This window comes from Cinclus cinclus, chromosome 6 (genome assembly GCF_963662255.1).
Source record: "Cinclus cinclus chromosome 6, bCinCin1.1, whole genome shotgun sequence".
NCBI lineage: Eukaryota > Metazoa > Chordata > Aves > Passeriformes > Cinclidae > Cinclus > Cinclus cinclus.
Window position 1 is genome coordinate 14,640,814 of NC_085051.1, and position 24,435 is coordinate 14,665,248.

The window sequence follows — 24,435 nt, forward strand, 5'->3', positions numbered from 1 at the left end:
ACACAAGATCTGAACCCACACTTCCCATTGTTACCTGTATGAGCCTTCTGACATGACTTTTTTTTTAAAAAAAAGCTCCAACTGCAATTATGACTTATTGTAAAGAAACCAGAAAAAGCCCCAACCCTTAGTCAAAGTTAACCAAGTGTACAAAACCCCCACAGAAGTAAGAAATGTACTGACGCATACACAAAATACACCAAGCGAATAAAGTGGAACCATATGGAGGTAAGCCAGGCACATTCTCAGAAATCCAGGAATTCCTCTGAGGAAAACAAGGGGAGCACTCAGCTACACCACACACCGCATGAATCTGAGGTAGGTAACGGTGGCAGCAGCTCATCTGGCAGGGAAGAAAACAGGCACCAACACCATCTGGTAGGTGCTTGGCTCCCACTCCAAATCTTACTGTGAGAGCATGGGGTATTCCTGATGGCACAGATCCTTCTATTTCCAATGGCAGGATCAAAACCTCAGAAGCTTTATTAAAGTTTTCTTTTTTAGAAATAGTTCTGTACTGGTTTCTCCACAAGCAACACTGGTTGAAAGCCTGACACTCATTGTCTCCCTGGAACTTCCCTTCCTCTAGTGAAGTAACCAACCCTCCACACCCAAGTTTTTCATGCAGACAAGAATGAAATAGTCTGCAGACTGCATCTCTCAAAAGGCCAAACTCAGTCCTATTTTGATGAAAAGCATTATTTTGCAGCACTACAAGTGCTGCAAGACTACATAAAAAGACTCCTTATAAAGTAGTATTTTCATGTCACTTTACAAAAAAATTATCAGTTTTAATTACATTTAATTCCAATTAATGCATTACATTTTTATTTAAGTATTTGTGAAAACTGAATATTGACCAGATGCCATGGCCTTCTGCTTAAAATGTGAGTCAGACAGTGAAGGGGTTGAAACTAGAAGCTTAAAAAGAAACTCGTTCAAAGATGCATTAAATGCAGAAAGAGTGCTAGTACAAAGCATTTCAGTAAACCAGATATAAAATCCAAGTGATTTTGTGAATCTTCATATTCAACCAGGTATGCAAAAAGACTTTCTTGGCAGAATCCATCTAAAAATACTTACGTAAACCTTCAGCTTTTAAAAATATTCTTAGAATGAATCCTCTCACTTTCCAAAATGTCAGAATTAATTGTGGAATTACCAAAGTTGACCTGGACTTCAAGAACTTTTGACACTGTTTCCCAAAATGCTCCCCTGGAGAAATGGGTTGCTCATGGCTTGGACATGTACACTGCTCACCAAGCAAAAAACTGTCTGGATGGCCAGGCACAGAGAGTGGTGGGAAATGGTGTTAAATCCAGCTGGTAGCCAGCCCCAAGTGTTCCCCAGGGCTCGGTGCTGGTCCCAGTCCGGTTCAATCTCTCTGCCAGTTTTCTGGAGGAGGGATCCTCAGGCTGCAGACACAGCAGGCTGGGTGGCAGTGCTGAGCTGCTGAGGGCAGGAAGGCTCTGCAGAGGGATCTGGACAGGCCGGATCGATGGCTGAGCCCACGGGGTGAGGGTCAGCCAGGCCCAGTGCCAGGGCTGCCCCTGGGTCACAACAACCCCAGACACGGCCACGGGCTGGGAACCTGCTCGGCACAACAGGACCTGGGGGTGCTGGGGACAGCAGCTGGACATGAGCCAGCAGTGCACGGGGGGGCCAGCAAGGCCAAGGGTGTCCTGGCCTGGATCAGCAGTGGTGTGGCCAGCAGGAGCAGGGCAGGGATTGTCCCTCTGTACTGGTGAGGGCACACTGCAAGCACTGTGTCCAGGTTCGGGCCCCTCACTGCAAGAAAGACATTGAAGGGCTGGAGTGGGTCCAGAGAAGGGAAATGGGAGCTGGTGGAGAGTCTGGGGCACAAGTCCTGTGTGGAACAGCTGAGGGAGCTGGGGGTGTTCAGCCTGGAGAAATGGAAGCTCAGGGGAGCTCATTGCTCTCTACAGCTGTCTGAAAGGAGGCTGTAGCCAGGTGGGGGTGGGTTTCCTTTTCCCAAGTAACAAGGGATAGGACAAGAAGAAATGGCCTGAAGTTGCTCCAGGAGACATTTTGATTGGACATCAGGAAACATCTCTTCATCAAAAGCATTGTCCAGTACTGGAACAGGCTGTCCAGGGAAGTGGTAGAGTCACCATCCCTGAAAGTATTTAAAAGCCATGTAGATGTGCTCCTATGGGATATGGTTGAGTGGTGGATTTGGCAGTGCTAGGCTAATCATTGGAGGGTTGGATCTTCAGGGTTTTTTGCAACTTAAATTACTCCGATTCAAATTCCACTGCTCTGAGGTTTGCTGGAGTATCACAACAGATGTCTAAGGTCACAGTACACAAACAGGTATGAGAAATTGAGAAATATTGTGCTTGCAGTTTAACAGCAAGTTCATTTAACAAGTTTGTCTGTTAATCAGCATTTTTAACCATAAATCCATTACTTCAAAGTATTTTCCTCCTATTTTACGATTTGGCTTAGTTAATGTATGTCAAATAGGCAAGGCCTGTCCATATAAATTAAGAAGGGGAAAAAAACAACAGGTATCAAACAGACACTTCTTTAGACTACTTCTAAACAATAAAGGTAAATGTCATTTACAGGTAAGTTAAATAAGTGTAGGCTTAGATACTTCTCAGGAATGGTTTCTCATGTTTCCAAACAAAGAACCAAAAAATTGTATACACCACTATTTAATACTTAGGGGCTCATATCCCTTAACACTTAAAGTTATGGACTCAGAAAATAAATTCTGCAATTTTCATCTTGGCAATGTGTGAGCTTAATTTCGAGATAAATACTGGCTTATTTTGATCCATGTTCTACAGTTCAAAAGCCATCTTCAAAGGAATAAGGAAGAGCTGTCAGCACTTCCAGGTCAGATACCTGCCAGATGGAGACTGGCTCAGTACAACTGAACTTTTAGACAGGAGTTCGTTATTTTTAAGGGCCTGTGAAATTTAAGAGGCACTTGAATACACAGTCATTACAGTATAAAATGTTCCCAGAGTTCTCCCGAGTTGTTTTCTATGCTTGCTGAGACCACAAAAACCGGTCACACCTTTCCAACATGGACTGAATCAGCGCTCTGCAATTAAAGCAAAGGGGGGGAAAAAAATGTCAAACAGTAAAACAGCTAACAACAGAAAGAAAACAGAGTTTTGGCTTGCTTTTTAAATGGAAGTTTGTAAAAAACGTGACTGCAATTCAGAAGTAACATCCTGACATCACCATTCACACCTTTGGAAGGAATAGGAGAGATCAGAGTGTGTACAGGTCTCAACAGGACAGATGTTTCAGAGAATCCCCTTCACATACATCTTTAATGTACAATTTCCTGTTTCCTCATTTTCAATTTTAAAATGCCTATATTTCAAAACACACGGCTCTTAAATAATAGGGAAGATTTCAGATGAGTCTAAAACCAAAGGTCAAAATGTGAAGCTGTTTATCATATTCTTGTTAACCAAAAAGGAAGTTTAAGGCACTGAGGAGATCAAAAACAGATTAGTGTGGATTTTCTGCTGACACATCTCTTACCTTTGCCTTTTCTCAGCAATTCTAAGTATCTCGCAGACACCAGTAAATCTCTGAGACAATTCTAGTGTCAAGCCACACTCCTGCAAGAGAGGCAAGGCACGATTTGGGCCAATGGCCTTGGCCAGCAATAGAGCAACATTTTCCACAGTGATGCAGTCTGGGCAGCTTGGGCCGCCGTTGCTGACAGCATTCCCATTCTGTGAGCTGTGGTGGTGGAAAGCTGTGCTGTGATTCTGTGCAAGATTCAGAACAAACTTCCACTCTTCTATGGTCTCTGGAATGGAACCTAGATGTAAAATGAGTTTGTTACATTATTTGTAAAACAAGGATTATTGTAAGACGACTATTTAAACTATATCTGGACTTAAAAGGGAAGCTGTCTATTCTGTTTTACTCTGAAGATTTTAAGAAACCAAGAATTATCAACAAGCAAATTGTGCACAGAAATGTACTGTCCTGACTCAGTGTAAAGATTTAGTGGTGAACACAGACTTTCACAATAGTTCAGTATTCAAGGCTTTCGATTAAGCCAAGAGACAAGGTTTTGCTCATCTCAGGGCTGGAGTGAATCTTCTTCCAAGTTCTGCCTTGTGGTGCAACGCTTTGCCTACCCTAATTTTGGATGTGTGCACACATAGTGGGGGAGTTTCGTGCTGTGCAGGAAGGATTCCTGTTCCTCTGTCTACAGCACCAATGTTATCATTTACTCCCAACTGATAAACAAATCAAGATTCTTTAACTTTTAAGCATCTGCTAGCACAATTGATTTCACAAAGCACAGTGTGACAATAAAAGAGTATAATACCCATTTATGTGTTTCAAATATGCTGTACCACACACAAGGCAACAAAAACACTTCAACAAAACACAAGTTCAAGTCAGCTTTGGGCAAACCACTATATAAGAGCAGTTCCTACGTTACAGAAGTATGTTTACATAGCTTCAGGATCACTAACCATCTTCTCCATTCAACAGGCTCAAATCATCCAAATGAACAATATCAGTAAAGGCTTCCATTCTTCTATTCAGCTCCAGACACAGAAAAAGATATCCAGGCCAAAATCTTGAAGAGAGTAAAGATTTCCAGGAATCAAATATTCAGTTTAAACCAAAATCAAGAACAATCACATGTTCATTTAATTATCAGCAAAGACAAAAGCAGCTGAACTTAATGAATGTCAGAAACAGAGTAGGGCTATGAGGAATACCTCCCATTTGGCACACAAAATTAAATTCAATATTCATCCACAAAAAATGAAAGGTTTTTTAAAAAACTGTCCAAACAAGAAACAGATACAAATATAAACGACCTATCTTCTCAGGGTCAGAATACCCACTAACTAAGTAACAATAATTACCAAGTTTTCTCCTTACCCATGTGATTTACAGATGTCAGCCATCTTCTCCTTCATAACAAAATCAGCTGGGAGTTTAATCAAGAGCAGAATGAGCTGGCTGTAGCCCCAAGTAAACAAATGTGATCGTGGCCTAGAAGATGAGAAAGTAAGTTTTAAAGCATTGTTGATTTTTCTTCAGAACATGATGGCAGATTTATGAAAAGAGAGGAGGAAAAATGAATGAAACACTATGTGCAGTCTCAGTAGAGCAGTCATTCTGGAAGGCATTGCAAATAAAAATTATTCAATCCTTTGGCTGTTTCTGCTGAACTCTGCAAAATGCTCCAAGGAGTCAGGGCTCCAAACTTTCACAAAAAATCTAACCCTAAACAAGACCTGTTAAGTCTTTCTGCTGCACTCAGGAACTTGGGTGAAACCCACTTTACCTGGGATTTCCTTCCTCATCCACAGTGTTTGTCCTTTGTGGGGCATCATGAGAAACTGCCAAGCACAACCAATCCAACCGTACAGATTCTGGCTGCAGAAGAGACCTAAGGAGAAATGGCCTGGAAAACAAAGCAGACACTAAAAAAAAATACCCTACCACTTTTAAATATATCAGATATGGAGAAGCAGAGACTGTGTGTGAACAAATTAACAAAGAAAGAATGAAACAAACAAAAAAGCAGATGCAAAATTAAATGTGGAAAAGCCTAAAATGATTTGTATCTCTAGAAACTGAGGCAACCACAGAAAATCAAGTTTGCAGGTTGAGCTCCCCTAGATTTGGTTTTGGGGTTTTTTTTGGGTTTGGTTTGCTTCGGGTATTTTTTAAATGCCATCTAACCCTGGTATAACTGAACTGCAGACATAGGACCAAAGAAAGTCAATTCTATTAAAAGTGTACTTAGGAAATCCCTTTTAAAACTAGATATTAACCTAACAAAAACTCCAGTCTAAGGCCAGCTACAACTGGCAGAATGACTTGGAACCTAATGCTTAAGAACACCAAGCAGACAGATACAGAAACACAAAAAATGGTCCGCAAAACAAGAAAACCTCCACACAGCTACATGATGAAGAAAGCGGACAGGTGAAAAGTATTCTACATTCCCCTCACCTTTTATCCTCTGGCTTTGATTTCACCAGACTATCCAAATATGCTAAAAAGTGAGCTGGATCATTTCTGCAAAGCTGTTTAACATCAGAAGGCAAAATAGATGGGTGGAATTTGATCAAGGGCCGAAGAGCTGTTTCCCCGAATTTTTCATAAAGTCTGGAGAAAGAGAATAAAAATTATTTTCAATGCCAAACAGCATTTTTTTTTCCACGATCTCCTGCAAGTTCAAGATAGTACTGAAAGGTGATTTCTCTGAAGAGATTCCAGAAATCTTCGTGACATGGCAAGTGAAGCAATTCCTGCCAGGAAATTGTGAAAAAGAAGATTTGGGTACAGACCTTTGAGCATGTGCCAGCAACAGTGGGCTGTCATCCCATGGCCCCAGGTCATTCAGCAGCTTCAGTATTTTCAACATTTCATTGTCATCTTCCATTGCTAAAGCCACTGGACTGTGACGAGTTAGTTCTGAAATAAATTAGTTCACAAGTTGCAAGATTTGGGCAATTTTTTTTTTTCCTTAACATGCCCTGCCCCTCCTTTTGTCCCTCTGCTGAAGAACAGCTATCACTACTTTCATGGGAAGTTCAATACCCATCTCAGTCCTGATAAAATTCAGGTATTAATCTCCAGGCACAAATGCAGTCCAACTAAGGACAAACTGGGAATGCATACACTACTTTCACTTATAGGGTTCTCAGAATCCAAACAGTGAAGAGATTCCCAGAAACAAACACCAAACACCAACCCTAAAAGCAAGATTCTGTTGTTTAACTGCTCTCTGCTGGAGCAGAATCAAGGCTAAGGCTTTAATTCACTCTTAAATACATTAGGCAGAAGCTGAGTACAGAGAACAGAAAAGTTCTGTTTTCTAATGTCATCATGAAGCTTTGGTTGAATAAAATTAAAGAGACATCAAAAACATCAGAAAGTTCTTCTGTGGAACAGGGAAGCATGAAGTGATCACAAGCCACTCATCAGCATGGAATCATCTACTCCATTCAGTATTGTTTCATATTAACCACATTCCTTCCTTGATGCCCCTCCCTTCTGCCTTGTTTCTACAGACTTGTGATTCTAATTACAATGCTTTTGCTCTTAGAAGCTCATATATTTGTAAACAAACAAGGCTGGGATCACTGCAGTGTTCAATCAACAAGGTCCATGCAAAGTAACAGGTTCAAAGTTGCAAAGTGGGAGCAGAACATTCTCTTCAAGGAGTCAGCAATTCCCTTTTTTAAGAAATCACAGGTTATTCTGATTTGAAAGGGACTCTCAATGATCATCAAGTCCAACTCTTAAGTGAAAGGTCCATGCAGGGCTTGAACCCACAATGCTGGGATTATTAGCACTATGCAATAACCAGCTGAGCCAAGTTCTTCCTAAGGGAAGCATTTGGACGAAAAACAATCAACCAAACAACCCAAAACTCCCACACACCAAGCATCCTCCCCCTGCCACACTACACTGGCAGAAGGAAAATCTGCAGAGACAATACTGTGAGTGTCTTCAAGGCTTTTTCTTTTTTTTTTTCTCCTAAACAAGCAGTCTTATTTGCAGTCTAAGAAGCAATACAACGTTTATCATTTACCTTTCAATCCTGCAATGTATGTTTCCCATACATTAGGGTTGGTGGCACAAGTGGTTATAATACACTGTTTTACTCTCTTTAAATCCAAAAGGAAGAAGTAGCTTCGTATAAACCTACAAGCCAAGGTCCCTGAAGCTGCTGGTGGCAGACTTCTGTCAGAGCTCTCCTCAGCTTCACCACTCCCACAGGAAAAGACACACAGCTCAAAGCACAGAGTGCTCAACTCCGCAAGATCTTTCAGAACATCAGGTTCGATGGCACACGGAGGAGACACCTGAAAGCCACAGCCCAGAGGCCCTGTCACATCAGTACCATTTTCACACGTGCTTTTGCTCACACATGTTTCATCAGTACTTTCCTTTTCAATGCAGTCTTCCAAAATGCCACTCTGCTCCTTGTCTACTAGGTCTTTATCAGGTGGAGCCACTTGCAGGTTTTCCTCCAGGACTGCCCTCTGTTCTTCAGCACACACAGTCTTGCTTTTCTTAACAGACAAAGCAGAACGCTCCTTGCTGAATTTTTCTTCTAGATAGACAAGCCATTCCTGTAAGACCCTTCTCATACACTGAGGCTCCAACAAAACCAGGGGATCCTGGAGCTTGGCTCTGCAGCATAAAATAGAAGTTTCCTAAGTCTAACAATTATAAGATGCCGCAAGTGAAGCTCTAAACATGCTTTGTGTAACTGCACTCTTGCACTTGACTTGTGTGAGTCAGTTGTCAGGTTTTTTGTGATTTTGAGTGCATCAAACAGAATTTAGGCTACTTCACACTGTCTACATTTGATCTCAGCACATTTTGAGCTCCCTAGGATTTCTTTCAGAATGAATTTTTATTTGTGATTTTGTTTTTTTAAACTATGCCTGTTCTTAAGACAAAGGCGTAACACTAAGAGAGCTTTTAGTGAGTTTTGCTTGGTTTTAAAAAGAAGAATCAAATCATTCACCAAACGAGATCCTTTCAGGTTGTGTTAATAGACATTTAGAGCATCACTCTTACATGCATGTAAAATGAATGAAAAAAATTTCAAAAGCCAAATAATTTTTTCTGCCAAAACCCAACATATCTATAGAGTAAAAAGTTTCTCTGCTTACATAGTTTCTGCTGTTGCAGCCTTGAGATCTCTAAGACAGTCCTCCTCAGGAAGCTGGCAGTTCTGGTGTTCTGACCTAGAAAATAGCATTCATTTCAGTCTTATCTAAAGTATTAACTTTAATAATTTAAGTGATGATTTCCTGAAAAATTTCCTCAACACTAATTCCTTTATAAATCTAAAGCTTTCATTTGCAAGAAGGAACAGCTCAACAGAAATTAGGGATAAATTTGGCACAAAGAGCAACAGATAATACTATTTTTGTGGCTTTCTATAACTGCTTCTACTCCAGCTACAGTAGACTTCTGCAGGTACTGAACAAAAAACAGAACCATGCCACTGTATGAAAGGCAGTCCAAAGTGGTAAATCAGCACTGGAATATGAAATGACTTAGCTCTGTGTTCATTGCCTCATGAGCTCAAAGAGAGGAGTTGGGAGAAGCACTGAAACCCACCATAGGAATGAAGGCAGCTGGAAAAACCTAATGCCAAGTTCCTCATTCTACTTGAAAGAGTTTTTTCTTTAGGTTGCTATCCTCAGGACATCCAGCAAATACTACTGCTAAGAACATGTGATTTTGCACTCACTCTTTTTCTTCCTGGGGAGATGCTACCGGATTAAGAGTTAGTTCTGGCAGCTGCTCATCATCCTTAACTTCATGCTTCCCTCTAGATTCAGGACTTATATGAAGTGTCCCAATCTTTTCCGTGGTTTTGCGTACAAAGCTGGAAACACTAGGAATCACAAGTTCAAACATTTAAAATGAGAATTTCAGAAGCAAACAAGCAAACCAAGCACTCTTTTCATTGAAACCATCATTTCAGAGACTTTATAATCTGAAGAACTCTTGAGAAAAGGATGAGAGCAATGATGACCAACAGGAACAAAACCTACTAAGAACCTGCTCAAAATTCATACTCCAGTCATAATCATGTTTTCATAATGAAATAGAAACCTGAAGTATTTAACACTCCTGCTAGAGAAGCAGGATCAAATACCAACATAATCTACAGATTGTGACGTGCATTTTTAATTTTAATATGCAAATTTGTATGCAAATAAACACAGATTGGCTACACTTCATTTTAAAGCTTTCAAACATAAAGCATCCTCAGGAAATTATGTCCCTCTTGGTGGTAAGAAACCACTTTACAATGCTTCAAATTAATTCTTCAGCTTACAAAGCTCACCAACATCATTTTCACTCAGCAGTCCCTATTCCTTCATGTGTTTTATTGAAGAGAAAGCTCAATGAACAGATCAGAACACAATTATTTCTACCACTGCCACGAAGAGAACTATGACAACAAGATTTGAACAGAAAACCATGCTTCCTGCTTTCTGCTCTAATACTTAAAAAAAGAAATCCCAAAAACCCCAACCCAATATCTTTTACTTTAACAAGGTATAGCAAAAGTTGAAACTTGCTGCAGAAGGCAGAAAGGACTCAAATTTATCAAAACAATTGGACTTGAATGTATAGAAGGATTAAAGCTAAACTTTAAAAAATTAACTGTAAATATGATAGTATTTTATTTAATGATTAATTGTATGCAGTGAATACTTAAAAATGCAACTTTCATTATTAGCAGAAACATTTATTACTAGTAAAGTCCTCAAGGCTGCTTACAGTTTAGAAAGAACTCAAAACATTGCATGTACTTCTGATGTTTATTCTGAGATCCCCACACTGCTGATAGCAGCTAGAATTCTTTGGTGCAGGACATGATTTACATACTGAAGTGACCTGTGCATTTTTTCAGACCTTTGCTGGGCCAGAGACATTTTAGCTAAGTAATTAACATACAGCACTTTTATAAAAAAATTAATTTATATATTTAACACCATCTCCTTTGTATTTGTACACCCACACTCTCCTCCCCCATTATAAAAAAAAACCAAAAAATATTTTAAAATATCAAGGTGATTTATGCATAAAATAAACACAGATCTAATTGCAGCAGGTATAGGCTACCATTAGTGTCAGGAAATCAATTAGATTCACTGAAAAATTCATGTGGGGATAGGACAGACCACTTTGCAAGTCTGTTTTAGCAATATCTACCTGCTTTCTATATTTCAGTGTTTGTCCCCAAGCAATATAAAAAGCCTTCCCCCTAAGATCCAGAAAGGCAAAATCCCAAAGCAATATTCAGTAAGCTTTCCTTTGAATACAAACCACAGCCAGAGTTTACAGGGTAACAGTAAACATTGCTACACATTTAACAATTACTAACTGTTTAAAACTGAAGTCTTGGCTCCACCGAAGTTACCAACAGCTCTTTTTATCTTCACTAGAGCCAAGATGAAGATTTAAACTGCCTGGCAAACCTGACTGCAACTCTAGTGTTCCAGTTCAGGTGTTATAGAACACAGACACATCCGTATCTACAGAACAGAGTATGAACTAAACCACACAGTGCTACAAATCCAGGGGACAAAAGAGGGCAAGATGTAATGGATGAGCAAACCTGCTGCATGTTTTACCTTTCTTTGACAGCTTGGAGAGAGACGAGAGGAGATGGGGAACGGAATGACAAAGGAATACTGAATGGGAGAAATGTCTCATTCCGGTCAGCGTCAACCACCACAGATGCATGAGATACGTTCTCTGACAAATGGAATTGAAATAAAAAGTCATGAAACAGTGACCTGGCAAAAAAAAAATGGAACAGTGAAATGAACAGCACGTCACTAATTCATTAACAGGTAACCTGCCCACCATACTCTCCTTTTTAATACTCAAAAATGCATGGAGCCAGGTTTCAAGGGCTGTTTTACTACCGACTTTGAACCTAGTAAGTCTGCTTTATTAATAGTGCTTTGGCTTTAGAGCAAGGCAAATAATGATCAAGAACAGTATGAAAACTATCTTCTAAAATTAGACTTACCATCCATTTAAAGGACAAAATCTTGATTTAATCCACTGATTTATTTATACATCTAGGAAAATTAAGTATTGTGGCATACATCAATTCACAACCGATCATAAAGTCAGTTGTGACCGTGATTTCCAAAATCTAAATCACATGTGAACAGACATACATAAGCCATTATTAGAGTATAAATCACACCCACAGCTCTCTGGCTTTTGGTAAGAATCACAGGAAATACAATCCTTCTCGCTCCTATGCCCCTAACAATATTTACAACGTGTTTTGCTTAATAATTCCTGGTACAAACACACACTGTATCTTTAAGTGATGTCAGCAACAAAAAAGGGAACATTTAAAGTCAGGATGATGCTGCATTTTGCAACAGTCAGCAGTAACCACAGTGTTGAGAAGAAAAGATGCTTCACTGTTAGAGAAAATCTACCATCAGAATCCCTCTTGACAGTGCCTAAAGGTCACAACTGACTTTACGATTGGCTGTAAATAAGGCTGCCTTTGTTCATGATGCAGACTAGAAACCTAGAAACTCATTACATCTTATGTCATTGTGAGCAGGGAAACACTAAGTCTGTTTCTTTCAAACACCAAATCAAGTACTCGTGCTTCAAGAAGCATATGGAACTTCTGTACTTGGAAACAATCAGCAAATTTGTCATCTCTTGTGGAACACACAGAACCTTTCCATCTTCCAACATTCAAAACTTAAGTCACTTGAATTTTGATTTTAATGTTAGAAAATATGAAAATATGCACTTCAGAATTTCTTCACTTGTTTTTATGGTGATGTAGGTAAAGAGGCACACGTACACCTAAGCGTATCTCAGTCAGCAGGACAACACTGACAACTAGAGGACTAAATACCAATTTCTGCACTCTCCCTCCCCAGTGTGATTTTCTCCAAAGCATCCAAATTCTCTCCATTCTCAACTGGCATCAACTCCTTGCAAAAGCTAAAAAGTAGCCTTTTTATATGAAAGCCTCTCTACCATACTTCGAACCAAGGCACCTCCTCATCATCCCAGGTCTCTGCATTCCCTCCCAAACCCAGCCAGAGCAGCAAACTAGACCCAATACAGTCTCACTCTAGCTTAAGTCCAGTGACAGACACTTGCCAGGAAATTAATAAGCTAACTGCACAGGCCAAATATTAGTTATTAACAATTCTAGCACCCCTACAATAATGTTTACACGTGTAAGAGAATCTCCTGTACAAAGGAAACCCTGCAAGAAAGTTAAGAACACTTTTTCAAAACCCTTCTGCTTTCCCTGAAGAAATATAAACCAGAATCCAGACTCAGAAATTCTTTTCTGGAATAAATATTACAAACAGATACTGGCAGCAAACAAACCTTGTTTGAAACTCAATTGACACTGGCATAGACAGCTGAAGGAATTTTAGCACTAGTGCTCAATTACACATGGAGAGGGGGAAACTGGAGTGAAGCCCATGCTTGGTAAAGCCCTCTAGACCTTTTGCTGGGTTTTGTCGGTTTTTAAGCCTGGACTTCTGTGGAGCCAGTTTTTCAACCTAATGTTTCAGGAAGGATTTTGACTAGAAGCAACAGTGACTGTTTCAATTGATCAAACTACATGTATTAATAATGAATAACTTGATGGTGGAAAGCAAGAGCACAGAGCCAACCCAGACAAATTCTTGTAGAATAAACAAACACAATCAAGAAACATGTTTTCATTAAGAAACATTACCAAGTTCTAGTTGCTCATCTTCATGGTGTACAGGAAATTCTTTAAGCCTTTCATCTTCTGAGAATGTTTGACTGTGGAGGGAACACGAGTCTTCATCTGACTGACTGCCCCTTCGACTGATAACACGGTAGATTCCAGAGTCTAAGACACTGAAGCTTTCCTGTCAGACCAGGGAGTTAGACATCGTGTGAGCTGTACTTCCTTGTTCAACCTTCTGCAATGAACTCAACCAACTGTCCCCACACAAATAACCTCAGGTCATTTCCTACTTCACTGCCTGGAAAGAGTACTTTTTTCATATCCAGAATGGATAAGGACACAGATGCCAGCAAGTGTGCAGTTCAGTGATTTTAAAAAGATGTGTGTGATGCAATTGCTTTTAGGAAAGCAGGTTGTGGAACAACTGGTGTATTCAGTACAAGGCAAAACCCACATCAGCTTCAGTCCTGCAACCAAGACTTTCACTTCACCTCTTTGTAGCTGCATACCCAAGAATCTATATTCCTTCTGCTGGTCAGCCATACCCATCTAGGCCAATTACACACCCTGCAAAACTATTTCATTTCAGGACCAACACACATTTTTCTGCTTGTGGTAGGTCTACATGGTTTATTTTCACAGTGGCTAATGAAGACAAACCTGTCTATCATATCAAATAATATTTACATTTTTACATTTACATTACTTGGCTTTTTAAACTTTGCTTTTAAACACTTTTAAAGTGAAGGCAGGAGCTGATATTGTATTAATTATGAAATTCCCTCCCTTTCTTGAAAAGCAGCTGTATTTTTATTAGAAATATGCTTTCATTTTTTTAGAGCTTTCTTGTTAAGCTCCTTAGAAGTATGACAATTTTTTAAATAGGGCTAAGATAGTTCTGAGCACTCAGACATTCATTTTCATCACATAAAACTATAGTTATAACCAAGACTATCTCTACCAAAGCACATTAAAACATTAAACAGAGATGTGGAAAAAGCCATCTTCCTATCAGTCTTTGTCCACATCTCAGCCATTTAGCCCTAAAATAATATGGGAGAGAGGCAGCAGTCTGAGAGCTTAGAGAATGCAAGTAGTGGTGTTTCATACCTATTCACTCCACCTAGGTTTAGAATGCAGCATTCTGAGCTGTAGTACACAGGGCAGAAATGAAAGCCTGATCTTCCAAGTGAGCAACGAGGTGACTTTAAATCATAAAGATAAAACTTGTAGATAACATTTTTGGCACTACCAATACACATACATGAGATGAAATACTGCTCCTTCTACTGCTGCATGCAGAATCTAGAGGTTCCAACTTTGAAATCAGTTCTTCCAGTTGCACAGTGAGATCATGTTGGGCTGAAGCATCCAGCTGAGACTTCAAGTGCTCCAGCTTGTCTACAGGTAAATTTTTTCTTGCCTAAAAGTACCCAGTGAAACAGAAGCATTATTATTTCAAATGCACATGTGAAAAGAAAGATACCATATATGCAGGATAATTTTTCATCCTTAAAGTACAATGTTTAGATGACTAAAAACTCCAATAGAATGAATCTCAGTAACAATGAAACTTAATGGAAGAGGGGACAGGAAAGACAGTGAAGTTGTACTGCACATTTACAAAGAGGTATTAACTTACCCTGCAAGAAACAATTGAATTTTGGAAGAGACAAGAGACCCTGGCAGCAAGGGTCCAGAATCCTCTTCTCATCAGACGCTCTATGCAGCGATCGACCAGCAGAAGGGAGAGGTGCACAACTTTCCCATTTGTGTGCAGACAGAACAACTCACTCTTGTGAACTGCAATATCCTGAATATCTGCAAAACCACACACAGAGCAATACCTGAAGGACTGAAGTCATTACTCAGCATTCCTTTCTGTCCCTGAAAGAAGGTAAAGGCATATTCCCACCTGACTGCAAATGAGTGCAAAACATGAGGGGCATGGGGAAAACAAACACTGATGAGTGCTGACCTAGCACCTAATCACTATAAAACACAATGTCAAAACTTTCCAGAGTTGCATTTCTAGAAAACATTCCAAAAATACACTAAATTACCAACATGTTTCCTTTTCCTCTGAGATGAAATATTAAAGCCTGATAAAGATGACAAATACATAATTGTTAGCTTTGAAACAGAGAGAAAATGTTCACAGGTAGAAAACCAACTTTGGCCTTCCACAAATTTTCAAATGCAGTATTTATGCTGTATGCAAACACTCCACAACAAAGGTTGGAAACTTAACACCAAAATGGGGAGAAGGGGAAAGACTGACTGACAATGATTGCAGGACTCTGCTCACAACCATACACACAACTGTTTATGAGGGTTCACTCATTTGCCAAATAAATATATTCCCTGTATGCAATTTAGACAGGTTTTAGGAAAAAAACCTAAGTTTTAAACTTTCAGCAGCCAGATTATCCTTCACAGGACACCTGACAATAAGCCTGAGTAAAGAGAAAAGGACACTGCAGGTTGATCACCTGCATTTTAAATACTGTATTTTATGAGTCACTCTACACCACGTTTTGTTTTTTGAGAAGCATGTTTTCAGATCTATGGCAGGAGTGGTTGGCTGGAGGAGGCAAAGAGATGGTTAATATTCAAGGACATACCGGACAGATGACAAGTTTTTTATAAATATTCTGCAGTCCAGCTGTAAAAATTGAGCTTGAAAAGCTTCCATGTTAGGCAAGGACTTCAGGAATGACCAGTTTAGCAGACAATGTTACGAAGCAAAGTTTAAGAAACTTTAGTTTACCTTTAACTTCACTCCAGAGTAAGACTTGAACACTTTGGGGAAGAAAAATATAAATGCCTCTTTCTGTCCAGGTCACCACACAGTGCTCACTGCAATCATAGCAAATGTTAATGGAGCAACAGTCAATTGTGGTAAAACAGATAAATAAAATAAAAAAAAATTGTAAAATATACAGGGATGGCACTGACTTAAATATAGCAAGTGACATGTGAGGCAGGTTTAGCATGATACTTGGGAAATTCTTACACAAAAACCTGAAGTTGGTAATATAACAGGAGAATATAAAAAAATTCTAACTAAAATTTCTACTTTATCAACTATGGAAGCTATGCTGTCAAATACTCACGTCAAATACAGCAGCTTGGGGAAAGACAAAGATTGTGGAGAGCAGCTGGAACCAGTATAATGAGGATCATGCCTGCAAAATAAAATTATTATCAAGTACAAGCATAACTACAATAACATTACTTTCTAAAATTCTTAATCCTGTAAATACATGGCTGACTACACCTTTTAGAGGAGACTGTATTAACTAGGATTAACATTTGACTGAAACAGGAGTTTATTTAGTCTTTTCAGCCTTAAGGATGTCCCAAACAAGTTTATCACTGATAACACTCATGTTTCTACCTGAGAGTAACAACAGGAAGAGGTGGTGATGAGAGCAGCTGCTTGAACTGATGTGTGCTTTGCACTTCCCCATCGAAGTTCACCTCCCACATCCTTGAGCCAGGTCGAGCACAGTATATTAATGGCTGCTGATTCCCACTGTTTTTTCCAACAGGAAAGAAACATGCTCCAAATTCTCCATCTCTCTCTTTATTACCAATCTTCCAGAACTTCTCTCTAGAGAGGAAAAAATACACTTGTTAAGTAAGTATGGCAGCACTAATAAAAGCCCTAATTAATTTTATGTTTTTCTTGGATAATAAAAAATACTTAATCCCAGCTGCTGAATTTGTTTTGGTGCTCAAGAAAAAAAAAATCTGTAATGAATATTACAAAAATATTGTCCAAAGTTTATCCAAGACAGGGTCTAGAAATATTCATTAGTTGAAATGAATGCTCAGATCAAAGGGTTTTATTTCAGTAGAACCAGTTGTTCAACCTAGTGATGGGAAGGTGTGAACATTCCCAGAAATCATTTCCAATCACATGAAAAATAAGACAGTGATTATGAGCAGTGAGCATGAATTTATGGAAGGGAAATAATGTTAACAGCCCTCTACAACAGGATGACTGGCTGAGTAGTTGAGGGGAGAACAGCAGAAGTTGTTTATCTTGGTTTCAGTAAAACTTTTGACACTCCTCCCAACATCTTCAGAAACAGACTGAGGGAGCATGGGTTAAGTGAAGAAACAGTGATGTCATTTTAGTAACTGTGTGTGAATCTGAAGTCCGCTATTTCAGAAATAAAATAGAACTTGCCTCTCAGTATCACATAAATAAGTTCGTGTAAGTGAAGATATGAGCAGTCTTCCATCCAAATAATCAAGCTGAACCACCCGAGAATCTACAGTGGTTATAATCTGGACAGGAAACATCACAAAAGTAGCAGCAGCCTACAGTTTAAAAAGAAAAAAAAAGAAAAGGAAAAGAAAATATGCTGGTCTTCAGTTCAAAGCAAAGACTGTTTATTATGTTAAAATTGCAAAATTCAGAAAAGACTCAACTATGCTATGAATACACAGTATAAGATAGAGCAGTTATTTTCTTCTGTCTTTACAAAGCAAGGCTTTAATGCTTAGAAGCACAGCAGTCTAAATCTGTAACATTGAGAGGGTTTTATTCCTGCTATTCTAAGCTTTGTGGTTTTTTTTTTTCAATTCTCCCCACAGCTGAGCTAGCAGTTTTATGGAAACAGACCAGAGGGATTGATACAAAAAGCCTGTATAGGAATTAGGTTGTTCACAAACTCACCTTCTCTGTTACCCTGTCACAATTTATCCACATACTCTTAATCATATCAGTGTCTCAGTTTGCATGGGTGGATGAACAGTCTCAGACTTATGGTAAGATAAGGAAACTACTTTCTTAAGATAAGAAAACCACTGGGAACTGCATTCAAATTTGCTGTCAGACAGTCACTATTTTTGCCAGCTTAGAGCTGTTTTCCCTTCTTAGGAATATGACAAAGTGCATTGCCCGAGAAACCCAACAGTCCTGTTCCTTTAACAGGTGTGAACAGCCACAGACTCCATGGGCCTTGCCATTTCTCCTCCCTCTCTTCCCACAGCTCAGCTTTCCCCCCTCCTTCTTTAAATGTAATAATGGTCTTGCTACATTTAAGACAATATTCCATCAAAATCATCCATGAGGGCTAGAAACTACCTGGAGGAACAAAACCATTTCCAGGTTCTGCTCCTTTTTACCAAAAAGAAAGGACACAGTAATGGTAAAAGCTAAAGAACTTGAGGGCTAGAAACCAGGCTGGCATTACTAACAGTCATGTCCTTTGAGCCTACGTCCTTTATATTTTGTGCAATCTCAATGACCACCTATAATTTATTTTATCTAATCCAGATGGTTAAGAATGAGAGCATCCAGACAAAGCCAAGCAAAATCAGTCTGGGACTGCTCTATCTCTGACCAACAGCTGAATTGAGGTACTAAAACAAACAGCTGAACCTGTAGCTGGAGTCTAAGGAATCCAATAGGCTCAGAAACACCAAGACCCTTAACTTTGATACTTGTAAATTCTAAGAAGCAGAGATTGACCAGTTTTTAATTCTGAACATTTGAAAGCATCTTCAAGCTGAATTACTAAAATCAACAGAATAAGGATGGGGAGTTCATGGGTCAGGATTTCTATGGTTGTCTCAAAAGACTGGTTCTTAATCCAAAGCTACCAGAACTTCATCAGCTGCCAAGTCCTGCTCTGTTCCATTTTGCTAAAATAAACAAAGAGATTCCACACATCACCCCTGTGAATTAAGCTCAATCAAAGTATGCAATATTTACCTTCCCTTGTTTTGATGTGTTAATCTTGATGGCTGATACTTTTCCCACATGATCTCCTACAAAAACTCGAAGGGCAGCTGTATCCCAGCACAGAGCTGTGACTTTTCTGCCCTTATGCTCAGAGGAAACATAAATCCGCTCTGGCTTCCCACGACGTTCCTGATTCAGCTCCCAGACTACTACAAGGCCTTGGCTACAGGAAGTTAAAAAGAGAATACAGGTTAAAAATAAATATTCTAATGTTTTATCAGTTAATAAAGATCCATTTTCCCAAAGAAAGAGGAAACCCAAGCGAAGCAGCATGCCTGAGAGCTGGTTCTGTTTGAGGCTGCAGGCTTTCAAGAAGTGTCACACTTAATTCTGGAGATGAATAAGTGTCTTTCTTTGCACCACACACAATGTATAAGCAGCTTTGTAAAGCTACTCTTACATTTATTACACTTGCCAGTGAGGATGTGGAAAAACATTTAAATGGATTTTAATAAACAGAAGTGGAATTACTTATCAATCTCACTCTACCATGTAAATGAAAATGCTTCTTTTCATGCTGAAAGGTCTCAAAGACATTATTCATCATCATAATTCCATATGCATGAGCTCTGCCATAGGTGCTCTGTTACAGAAATTAAAACTTAATCTTGAACAACTATTCCAGAAAAAAAGTTAAGTAAACTGCAGAGAATTTTCCTGTAGTGGCCCCTATCAGTTAACCTGGTAAGTTAATTCTGAGTTCTCAGCAGCTGTCCAAGTCTGAAACTTGAAGCTTCTTAAAAATATTAATCCAGTGCTCAGGTTTGTGAGTAGATCACTCACCTGGTAGCAACAGCAACATAGTCTTCATCATGCAAACAACAGGCCACCCGGGAAATGGCACCTTCCTGAAAGCAAGCACAGGAGTAAGAAGAGGTGAAAAGTTTTTTTTTGTCCTTTCCAGGTTAAGTAAAGGTGTCCCATCCACCTAGTCCAAAATGGAAATTTAGACCCAAATATGGGCAAAAAAGGGTATTGTTCCCACATGTCCACCCACTGCCCAAGTAATGTTGACAGCCAGTCAGGTATTTTCTATTTAACAGGCACAATGCAATGAGCTTTGCTAGCAAACATACATACAGTATCAATGGAAAAGAGGAGCACTCCGGATGTGAGGCCCAGGCAACCTTCCCTAGCTTTGTCTTAGAGAGACCTAGCACCTATAGCAACTCTTGAGTTTTTATAGTACCACTTTCCCTGCACTCCTATGGGAAAGCCCAGAAACTCAGTATCTGCTGTGTTTGTAAGACCTTGAATCCTTCAGCAGAGAGTTACTGTGCTCACATCAACCATGAGTGCCTTATGCTCCTCCACAAAGATCAAATCAGGCTTATACAATTCATTTTAATCATCCCTTACATGTGGTTCCTGGAACACAGTCCAATCCTCCCTCTTAGCTTCACAGCCCACAGATAGAATTATATATTTTAATCCAGGCCTCTTGAGTGATTGAACAGCTCCCAGTTATTAAAACACAGCTGTTGTCTGGTAATCAATATTGCAATGTCTGCAAGATCTAACACAGGTCCTCATGCCTACCCCTGGCCAGGAACACTCTGTGGGGTAGACATGAGCTCTCAGCTGCAACACTGTTCTTAACTTCCTGTGTGGTATGCCTCTATAGCATGTTAACCAGTCATTACTGATCTTATCATTCTCAAAATTCTCAATACCATGGCCCTTGGGCAACCAGATGTTCCCACTTGTTAAACTCAGATTTCCACCAATTACAAGGTTTTGGATAGTGGATGTTAGGAATGGAAGCCTCCCATTCTGATACATCTTCACCACCATCAACAGAACTTTCCATCATTGCAACAGGCTCCCAAATTGGCAGGATGAACTCTTTCTTACTGCCAGCTCGTACCCGTAACTTCTCAAATAACAGCTCCAGATGTTCCCCTCTTAGAAATATCACCAGAGCCTCATCTAAAGACTGAGCTACCACACTCAGGAATAAGCACCACCAGTTGGACAATGCCTAACCCACCATCCTTACAGCTTGAATACAGCAGGCACCATGCATTCGGTGGAAGGTGAAGCCAGGCCTTGACTGAAGTTCTGATTAATAAATCAAAGGATTTGAGGAGCCCAGCTCTCACCTTGGTGTGGTCCACCAGGTACACCTGTCTCTGGATAATATAGTCCTGAGTATACTGACTTTCTGAAGAGGCTTGAGTGGTGCATTACTAATCCAATGGAGCCACTCCTCCAGTTTCTCTGATAGGCCTGAGTCAGCAAAGCCAGTCCAGGGATCAATCCATGTGCCAAGATATATCCCAGAGCGCCCTGGGATGATCACATTAAGGGTGGGAGCCATTTATCATGTTGTCTTATTTAGTCTTCCTCTATGCAAATCAAACAGTCTCTGATATTGGAGACATTTCCCTTTTTTCTTAGCTCTCTTTTGCATCCAACTAGTTGAAGGTCTGGATGCTCTCTGACCACGGGACTTTTGCAACTTTAGAACCCTGGTTGCCTTTTTAATCTGGCAAAGCCTACTCAGTCTACCATGAAACTTTTCAAAAACATTTGCCACCACTTGTGGATTTTGCCCATTCAAAATTTTCTCCAAGACCTCCTAGCACATGGTGAATCTGTAATGCCTCTACCACTGTGCAACCTTCACCTTTAAGATACAAGCCAGATTCATGTCAACAGATGCTACCACTCTGCTATGATGTGGTTGGTTCTTACTGTTTGTTTGGGTTTTGTTTGCAAACACTGAGTTTACTCCAAGATGCAGCTGACAACAACACAACACGAAGGACTGCAGTGCATTCTCTGATTTGCAAAGCACAGAAATTACTCTTCTGCCCTCACACCTTTGGAAGTTGTTTTGACAGAATTAAGTGAGGTGCTCCCAGTCTTAATAAACTGGCTGCATTCATGCTATACTGGAAGCAGCAGTGGCTCCTAGGAAATTGCACCTGGCTGTACAAATAACAATCCCCATTTCATGATCTCTTCCAGCAACAGCATGTCAGCCTCCACTTATCCAGGTAAGTCAGTTTAGACATTCAAACATTGGGAGTTACCTACTTGTGAATTGCTCTGGTGTTGTAGCCTAATTTTTCTTCTAATGCTAAAATATTCTGTTGACTTTGTTGCTGTTGTTGAAAAGTAAGAATTTTAAAAACAAAGGGCTAACACTCTGAAGTAATTTTTTTCATGAAATCTAATATACCACACATTCCGGGGACACCCCCCAGAACCACAAACTATTTCAAATACAGCAGTCCAAAAACTTCACCATTTTTGGACATCCTAGTGAGCTGAAGATGCCTATTGACTTTTAAAATACATTAACTCAAACTAATGTTTCTTCCTCAGCCCCATTTTTGGAAATTTTAATTTAAAATTTTTATCCTTACCTTGTGAGTGAGAAAGAGTCTTTGCTTCCAACCATCCTTCTGGATAAGGTTCAGCCCTCCTCCTGAGCTGCCTAGAGCCAGCCATCTCTTTGACACATCTATACACGTGCACTGAAGGAATAAAATTCATAATGCATAACCTGGTAAGAGCTGATCACAGAATTTTTTTCTTGCATTATTATAGTGGGGTTTTTTAAAGGTTTCATTGTTTGCCAGCTGTGTGTACAATTCCTGAACCACTGTAAGTGAAGATTATTAAACAGCACCTTGCAATTGGAGCAAGCAGTCTAAACTGTGTCAGGCTGTGTTTAGTACCCACAGCTGCATTAAGGAAACACACACAGAGTAACAGGGTCCATTATCATCACTCTTTCTTCCCAAAGTACTCCCCCCAGTAATATAGCATGCACACACCTCAAAAAGAATTGATTAAACCTATGGCTTTATCAAATAATTAGCCAAATGAGGTTATTACTTGAATTTTTTAAAAACGTTAAAAAAAAAAAAAGCCCTACACCACAAACTCACCTTAAGACGACTGGAATCCAGCCTGAGTGCAGAAAGCAATGGATCCAAACACTCCAACTCTGCCAAGACATGGTTGTAAGAGTCTGGAATTACTGGCACCGAGGCCATGGGTGCACACAACTACTGCTGCTCACTCATGGGTGCATTACGGCTTCAGCTTTTAGCTGTACCTGCCAAAAATAAAGGTCTTAATTAGTTCACTTTTTAGTATTCGAGCTGGTGTTCTGTGCTTAAAGAAACACCAAGTGTCATCCTACTCAAAAACCATCAGCTTTCAGTTTGCGAAAAAGAGGCCCAAGGGCTGGAAAATAAGACCACTGCTTCATTTATAAGGTTTTGTTTATGTTTGTTGCTGAAAACTTAACCTATCAGACAACCCACCCAGAAATATTGCAACTGTAATTATAATTACATCTGCCTGTGAAACAAGTTAACATGTACCTACAGAAAACGTCTGATTTTACTGAAAAACTTTTCCCCACAGCATGCACCCTCGATTTGAAGCTCATTTTCTCAAGGAAAACACTTCGAATTGGCATTTCATAACTACATCATATTCTCCCCCAAAAGTAAATTTCAGAAGTATTGTGCTTAAGTTATACCAAATTTAGAATTAGCTGCATTTGTGCATTTTGATACAATTATAAGCTATCCTCTCCACAGTATGTCTTTTCCCACGTTCAAGAGATAACATGGAGTGAAAACCAATAATTAAATAACCACGAAATCGCAACCTCATATTTTTCCTAAGCAGCATATACTTTAAAATAATGTCTTGTTGAGTTTAAAGTTTAAACCTGTACATTGCTTAACAAAACTCCAAACCTGTTACACTGCACAATCAAGTCCCGGAATTTCTAAGTAACTTTTTAGTATGCGATCCCATAATTAAGGAACTCCCTCCCAGAAAAGCCGTCATGGGGGAAATGTACATTTCCTCTAAAGAAAAGCGAGCACTCACTCTCACCAGGCACTAGGAAAAGGGAAGAGGCACATTTAGCCAACAAAACTAAAAGTTATTTCTTCAAAATTCTCAAAGCGTCTTGAAAACCTTAATGACCACTTCTGTCCTGCCTGCTCTCTGTCCCATGCCACCTGTGTGGCCCTGAGCTGCCGCCTGGGACTGAACCGCGGCACGGCGGGGCTCGGCTTCCCGTGCCCGGAGCAAGGAGAACGATCGCAAAGGGCAGAGGAACTCCCCCCCCACCGGCAGCCCTTCAGAAACCGCGGGCAGGGGACGAGAGCCGGGCCCCGCCGCCAGCCCGGGAAGCTGTAGGGGCAGGAAGCACGGCCGGCTCCCTCTCCCGGGTGCTGCCCTGCCCTGCCCGGCCCGGCCCGGCCCGGCCCTCACCGCACTCCGCGCCCCCCGGTGCCGCTCACGCCGCCGCCTCCGAACAGCGCGGTCACATGACCCGCGAGAGGGCGGGCCTCGCGCTGCATCACGCGCCGCCCGCGCGGGAGGAGGAGGAGGAGGAGGCGGGGGACCAGGAGGAAGCGGCGTGACGCGCGCGCACCCGCCCGCCGGC

At 40.3% G+C, this 24,435-nt stretch overlaps 1 protein-coding gene across 5 annotated transcripts in view; it reads right to left on the reverse strand.

Moving 5' to 3' along the window:
• LOC134045863 (serum amyloid A protein-like) overlaps window positions 1-24,299 on the reverse strand; it is a 28,772-nt gene extending 4,473 nt beyond the window's left edge. The window contains exons 1-23 of one of the 5 annotated variants that reach the window (XM_062495962.1): window positions 24,261-24,299; window positions 22,910-23,079; window positions 22,382-22,492; window positions 19,791-19,855; window positions 18,978-19,170; window positions 17,445-17,578; window positions 16,647-16,862; window positions 16,363-16,434; window positions 16,017-16,105; window positions 14,889-15,067; window positions 14,511-14,669; window positions 13,268-13,427; window positions 11,154-11,277; window positions 9,254-9,400; window positions 8,667-8,741; window positions 7,574-8,178; window positions 6,324-6,450; window positions 5,986-6,141; window positions 5,312-5,431; window positions 4,903-5,016; window positions 4,485-4,591; window positions 3,529-3,608; window positions 2,361-3,076 (exon numbers count right to left, since the gene is read on the reverse strand). In XM_062495962.1, the coding sequence (XP_062351946.1) occupies window positions 3,550-3,608; window positions 4,485-4,591; window positions 4,903-5,016; window positions 5,312-5,431; window positions 5,986-6,141; window positions 6,324-6,450; window positions 7,574-8,178; window positions 8,667-8,741; window positions 9,254-9,400; window positions 11,154-11,277; window positions 13,268-13,427; window positions 14,511-14,669; window positions 14,889-15,067; window positions 16,017-16,105; window positions 16,363-16,434; window positions 16,647-16,862; window positions 17,445-17,578; window positions 18,978-19,170; window positions 19,791-19,855; window positions 22,382-22,492; window positions 22,910-23,017 (3,120 nt within the window). In that variant the 5' untranslated portion in view covers window positions 23,018-23,079; window positions 24,261-24,299 and the 3' untranslated portion in view covers window positions 2,361-3,076; window positions 3,529-3,549. Of the gene's footprint in view, window positions 1-2,360; window positions 3,077-3,528; window positions 3,815-4,484; window positions 4,592-4,902; window positions 5,017-5,311; window positions 5,432-5,985; window positions 6,142-6,323; window positions 6,451-7,573; window positions 8,179-8,666; window positions 8,742-9,253; window positions 9,401-11,153; window positions 11,278-13,267; window positions 13,428-14,510; window positions 14,670-14,888; window positions 15,068-16,016; window positions 16,106-16,362; window positions 16,435-16,646; window positions 16,863-17,444; window positions 17,579-18,977; window positions 19,171-19,790; window positions 19,856-22,381; window positions 22,493-22,909; window positions 23,080-24,260 lie in introns of those variants that run through there. The other 4 variants (XM_062495961.1, XM_062495960.1, XM_062495963.1 and 1 more) reach the window with 4 other exon arrangements.
• Between the last annotated feature and the right edge of the window lie 136 nt (window positions 24,300-24,435).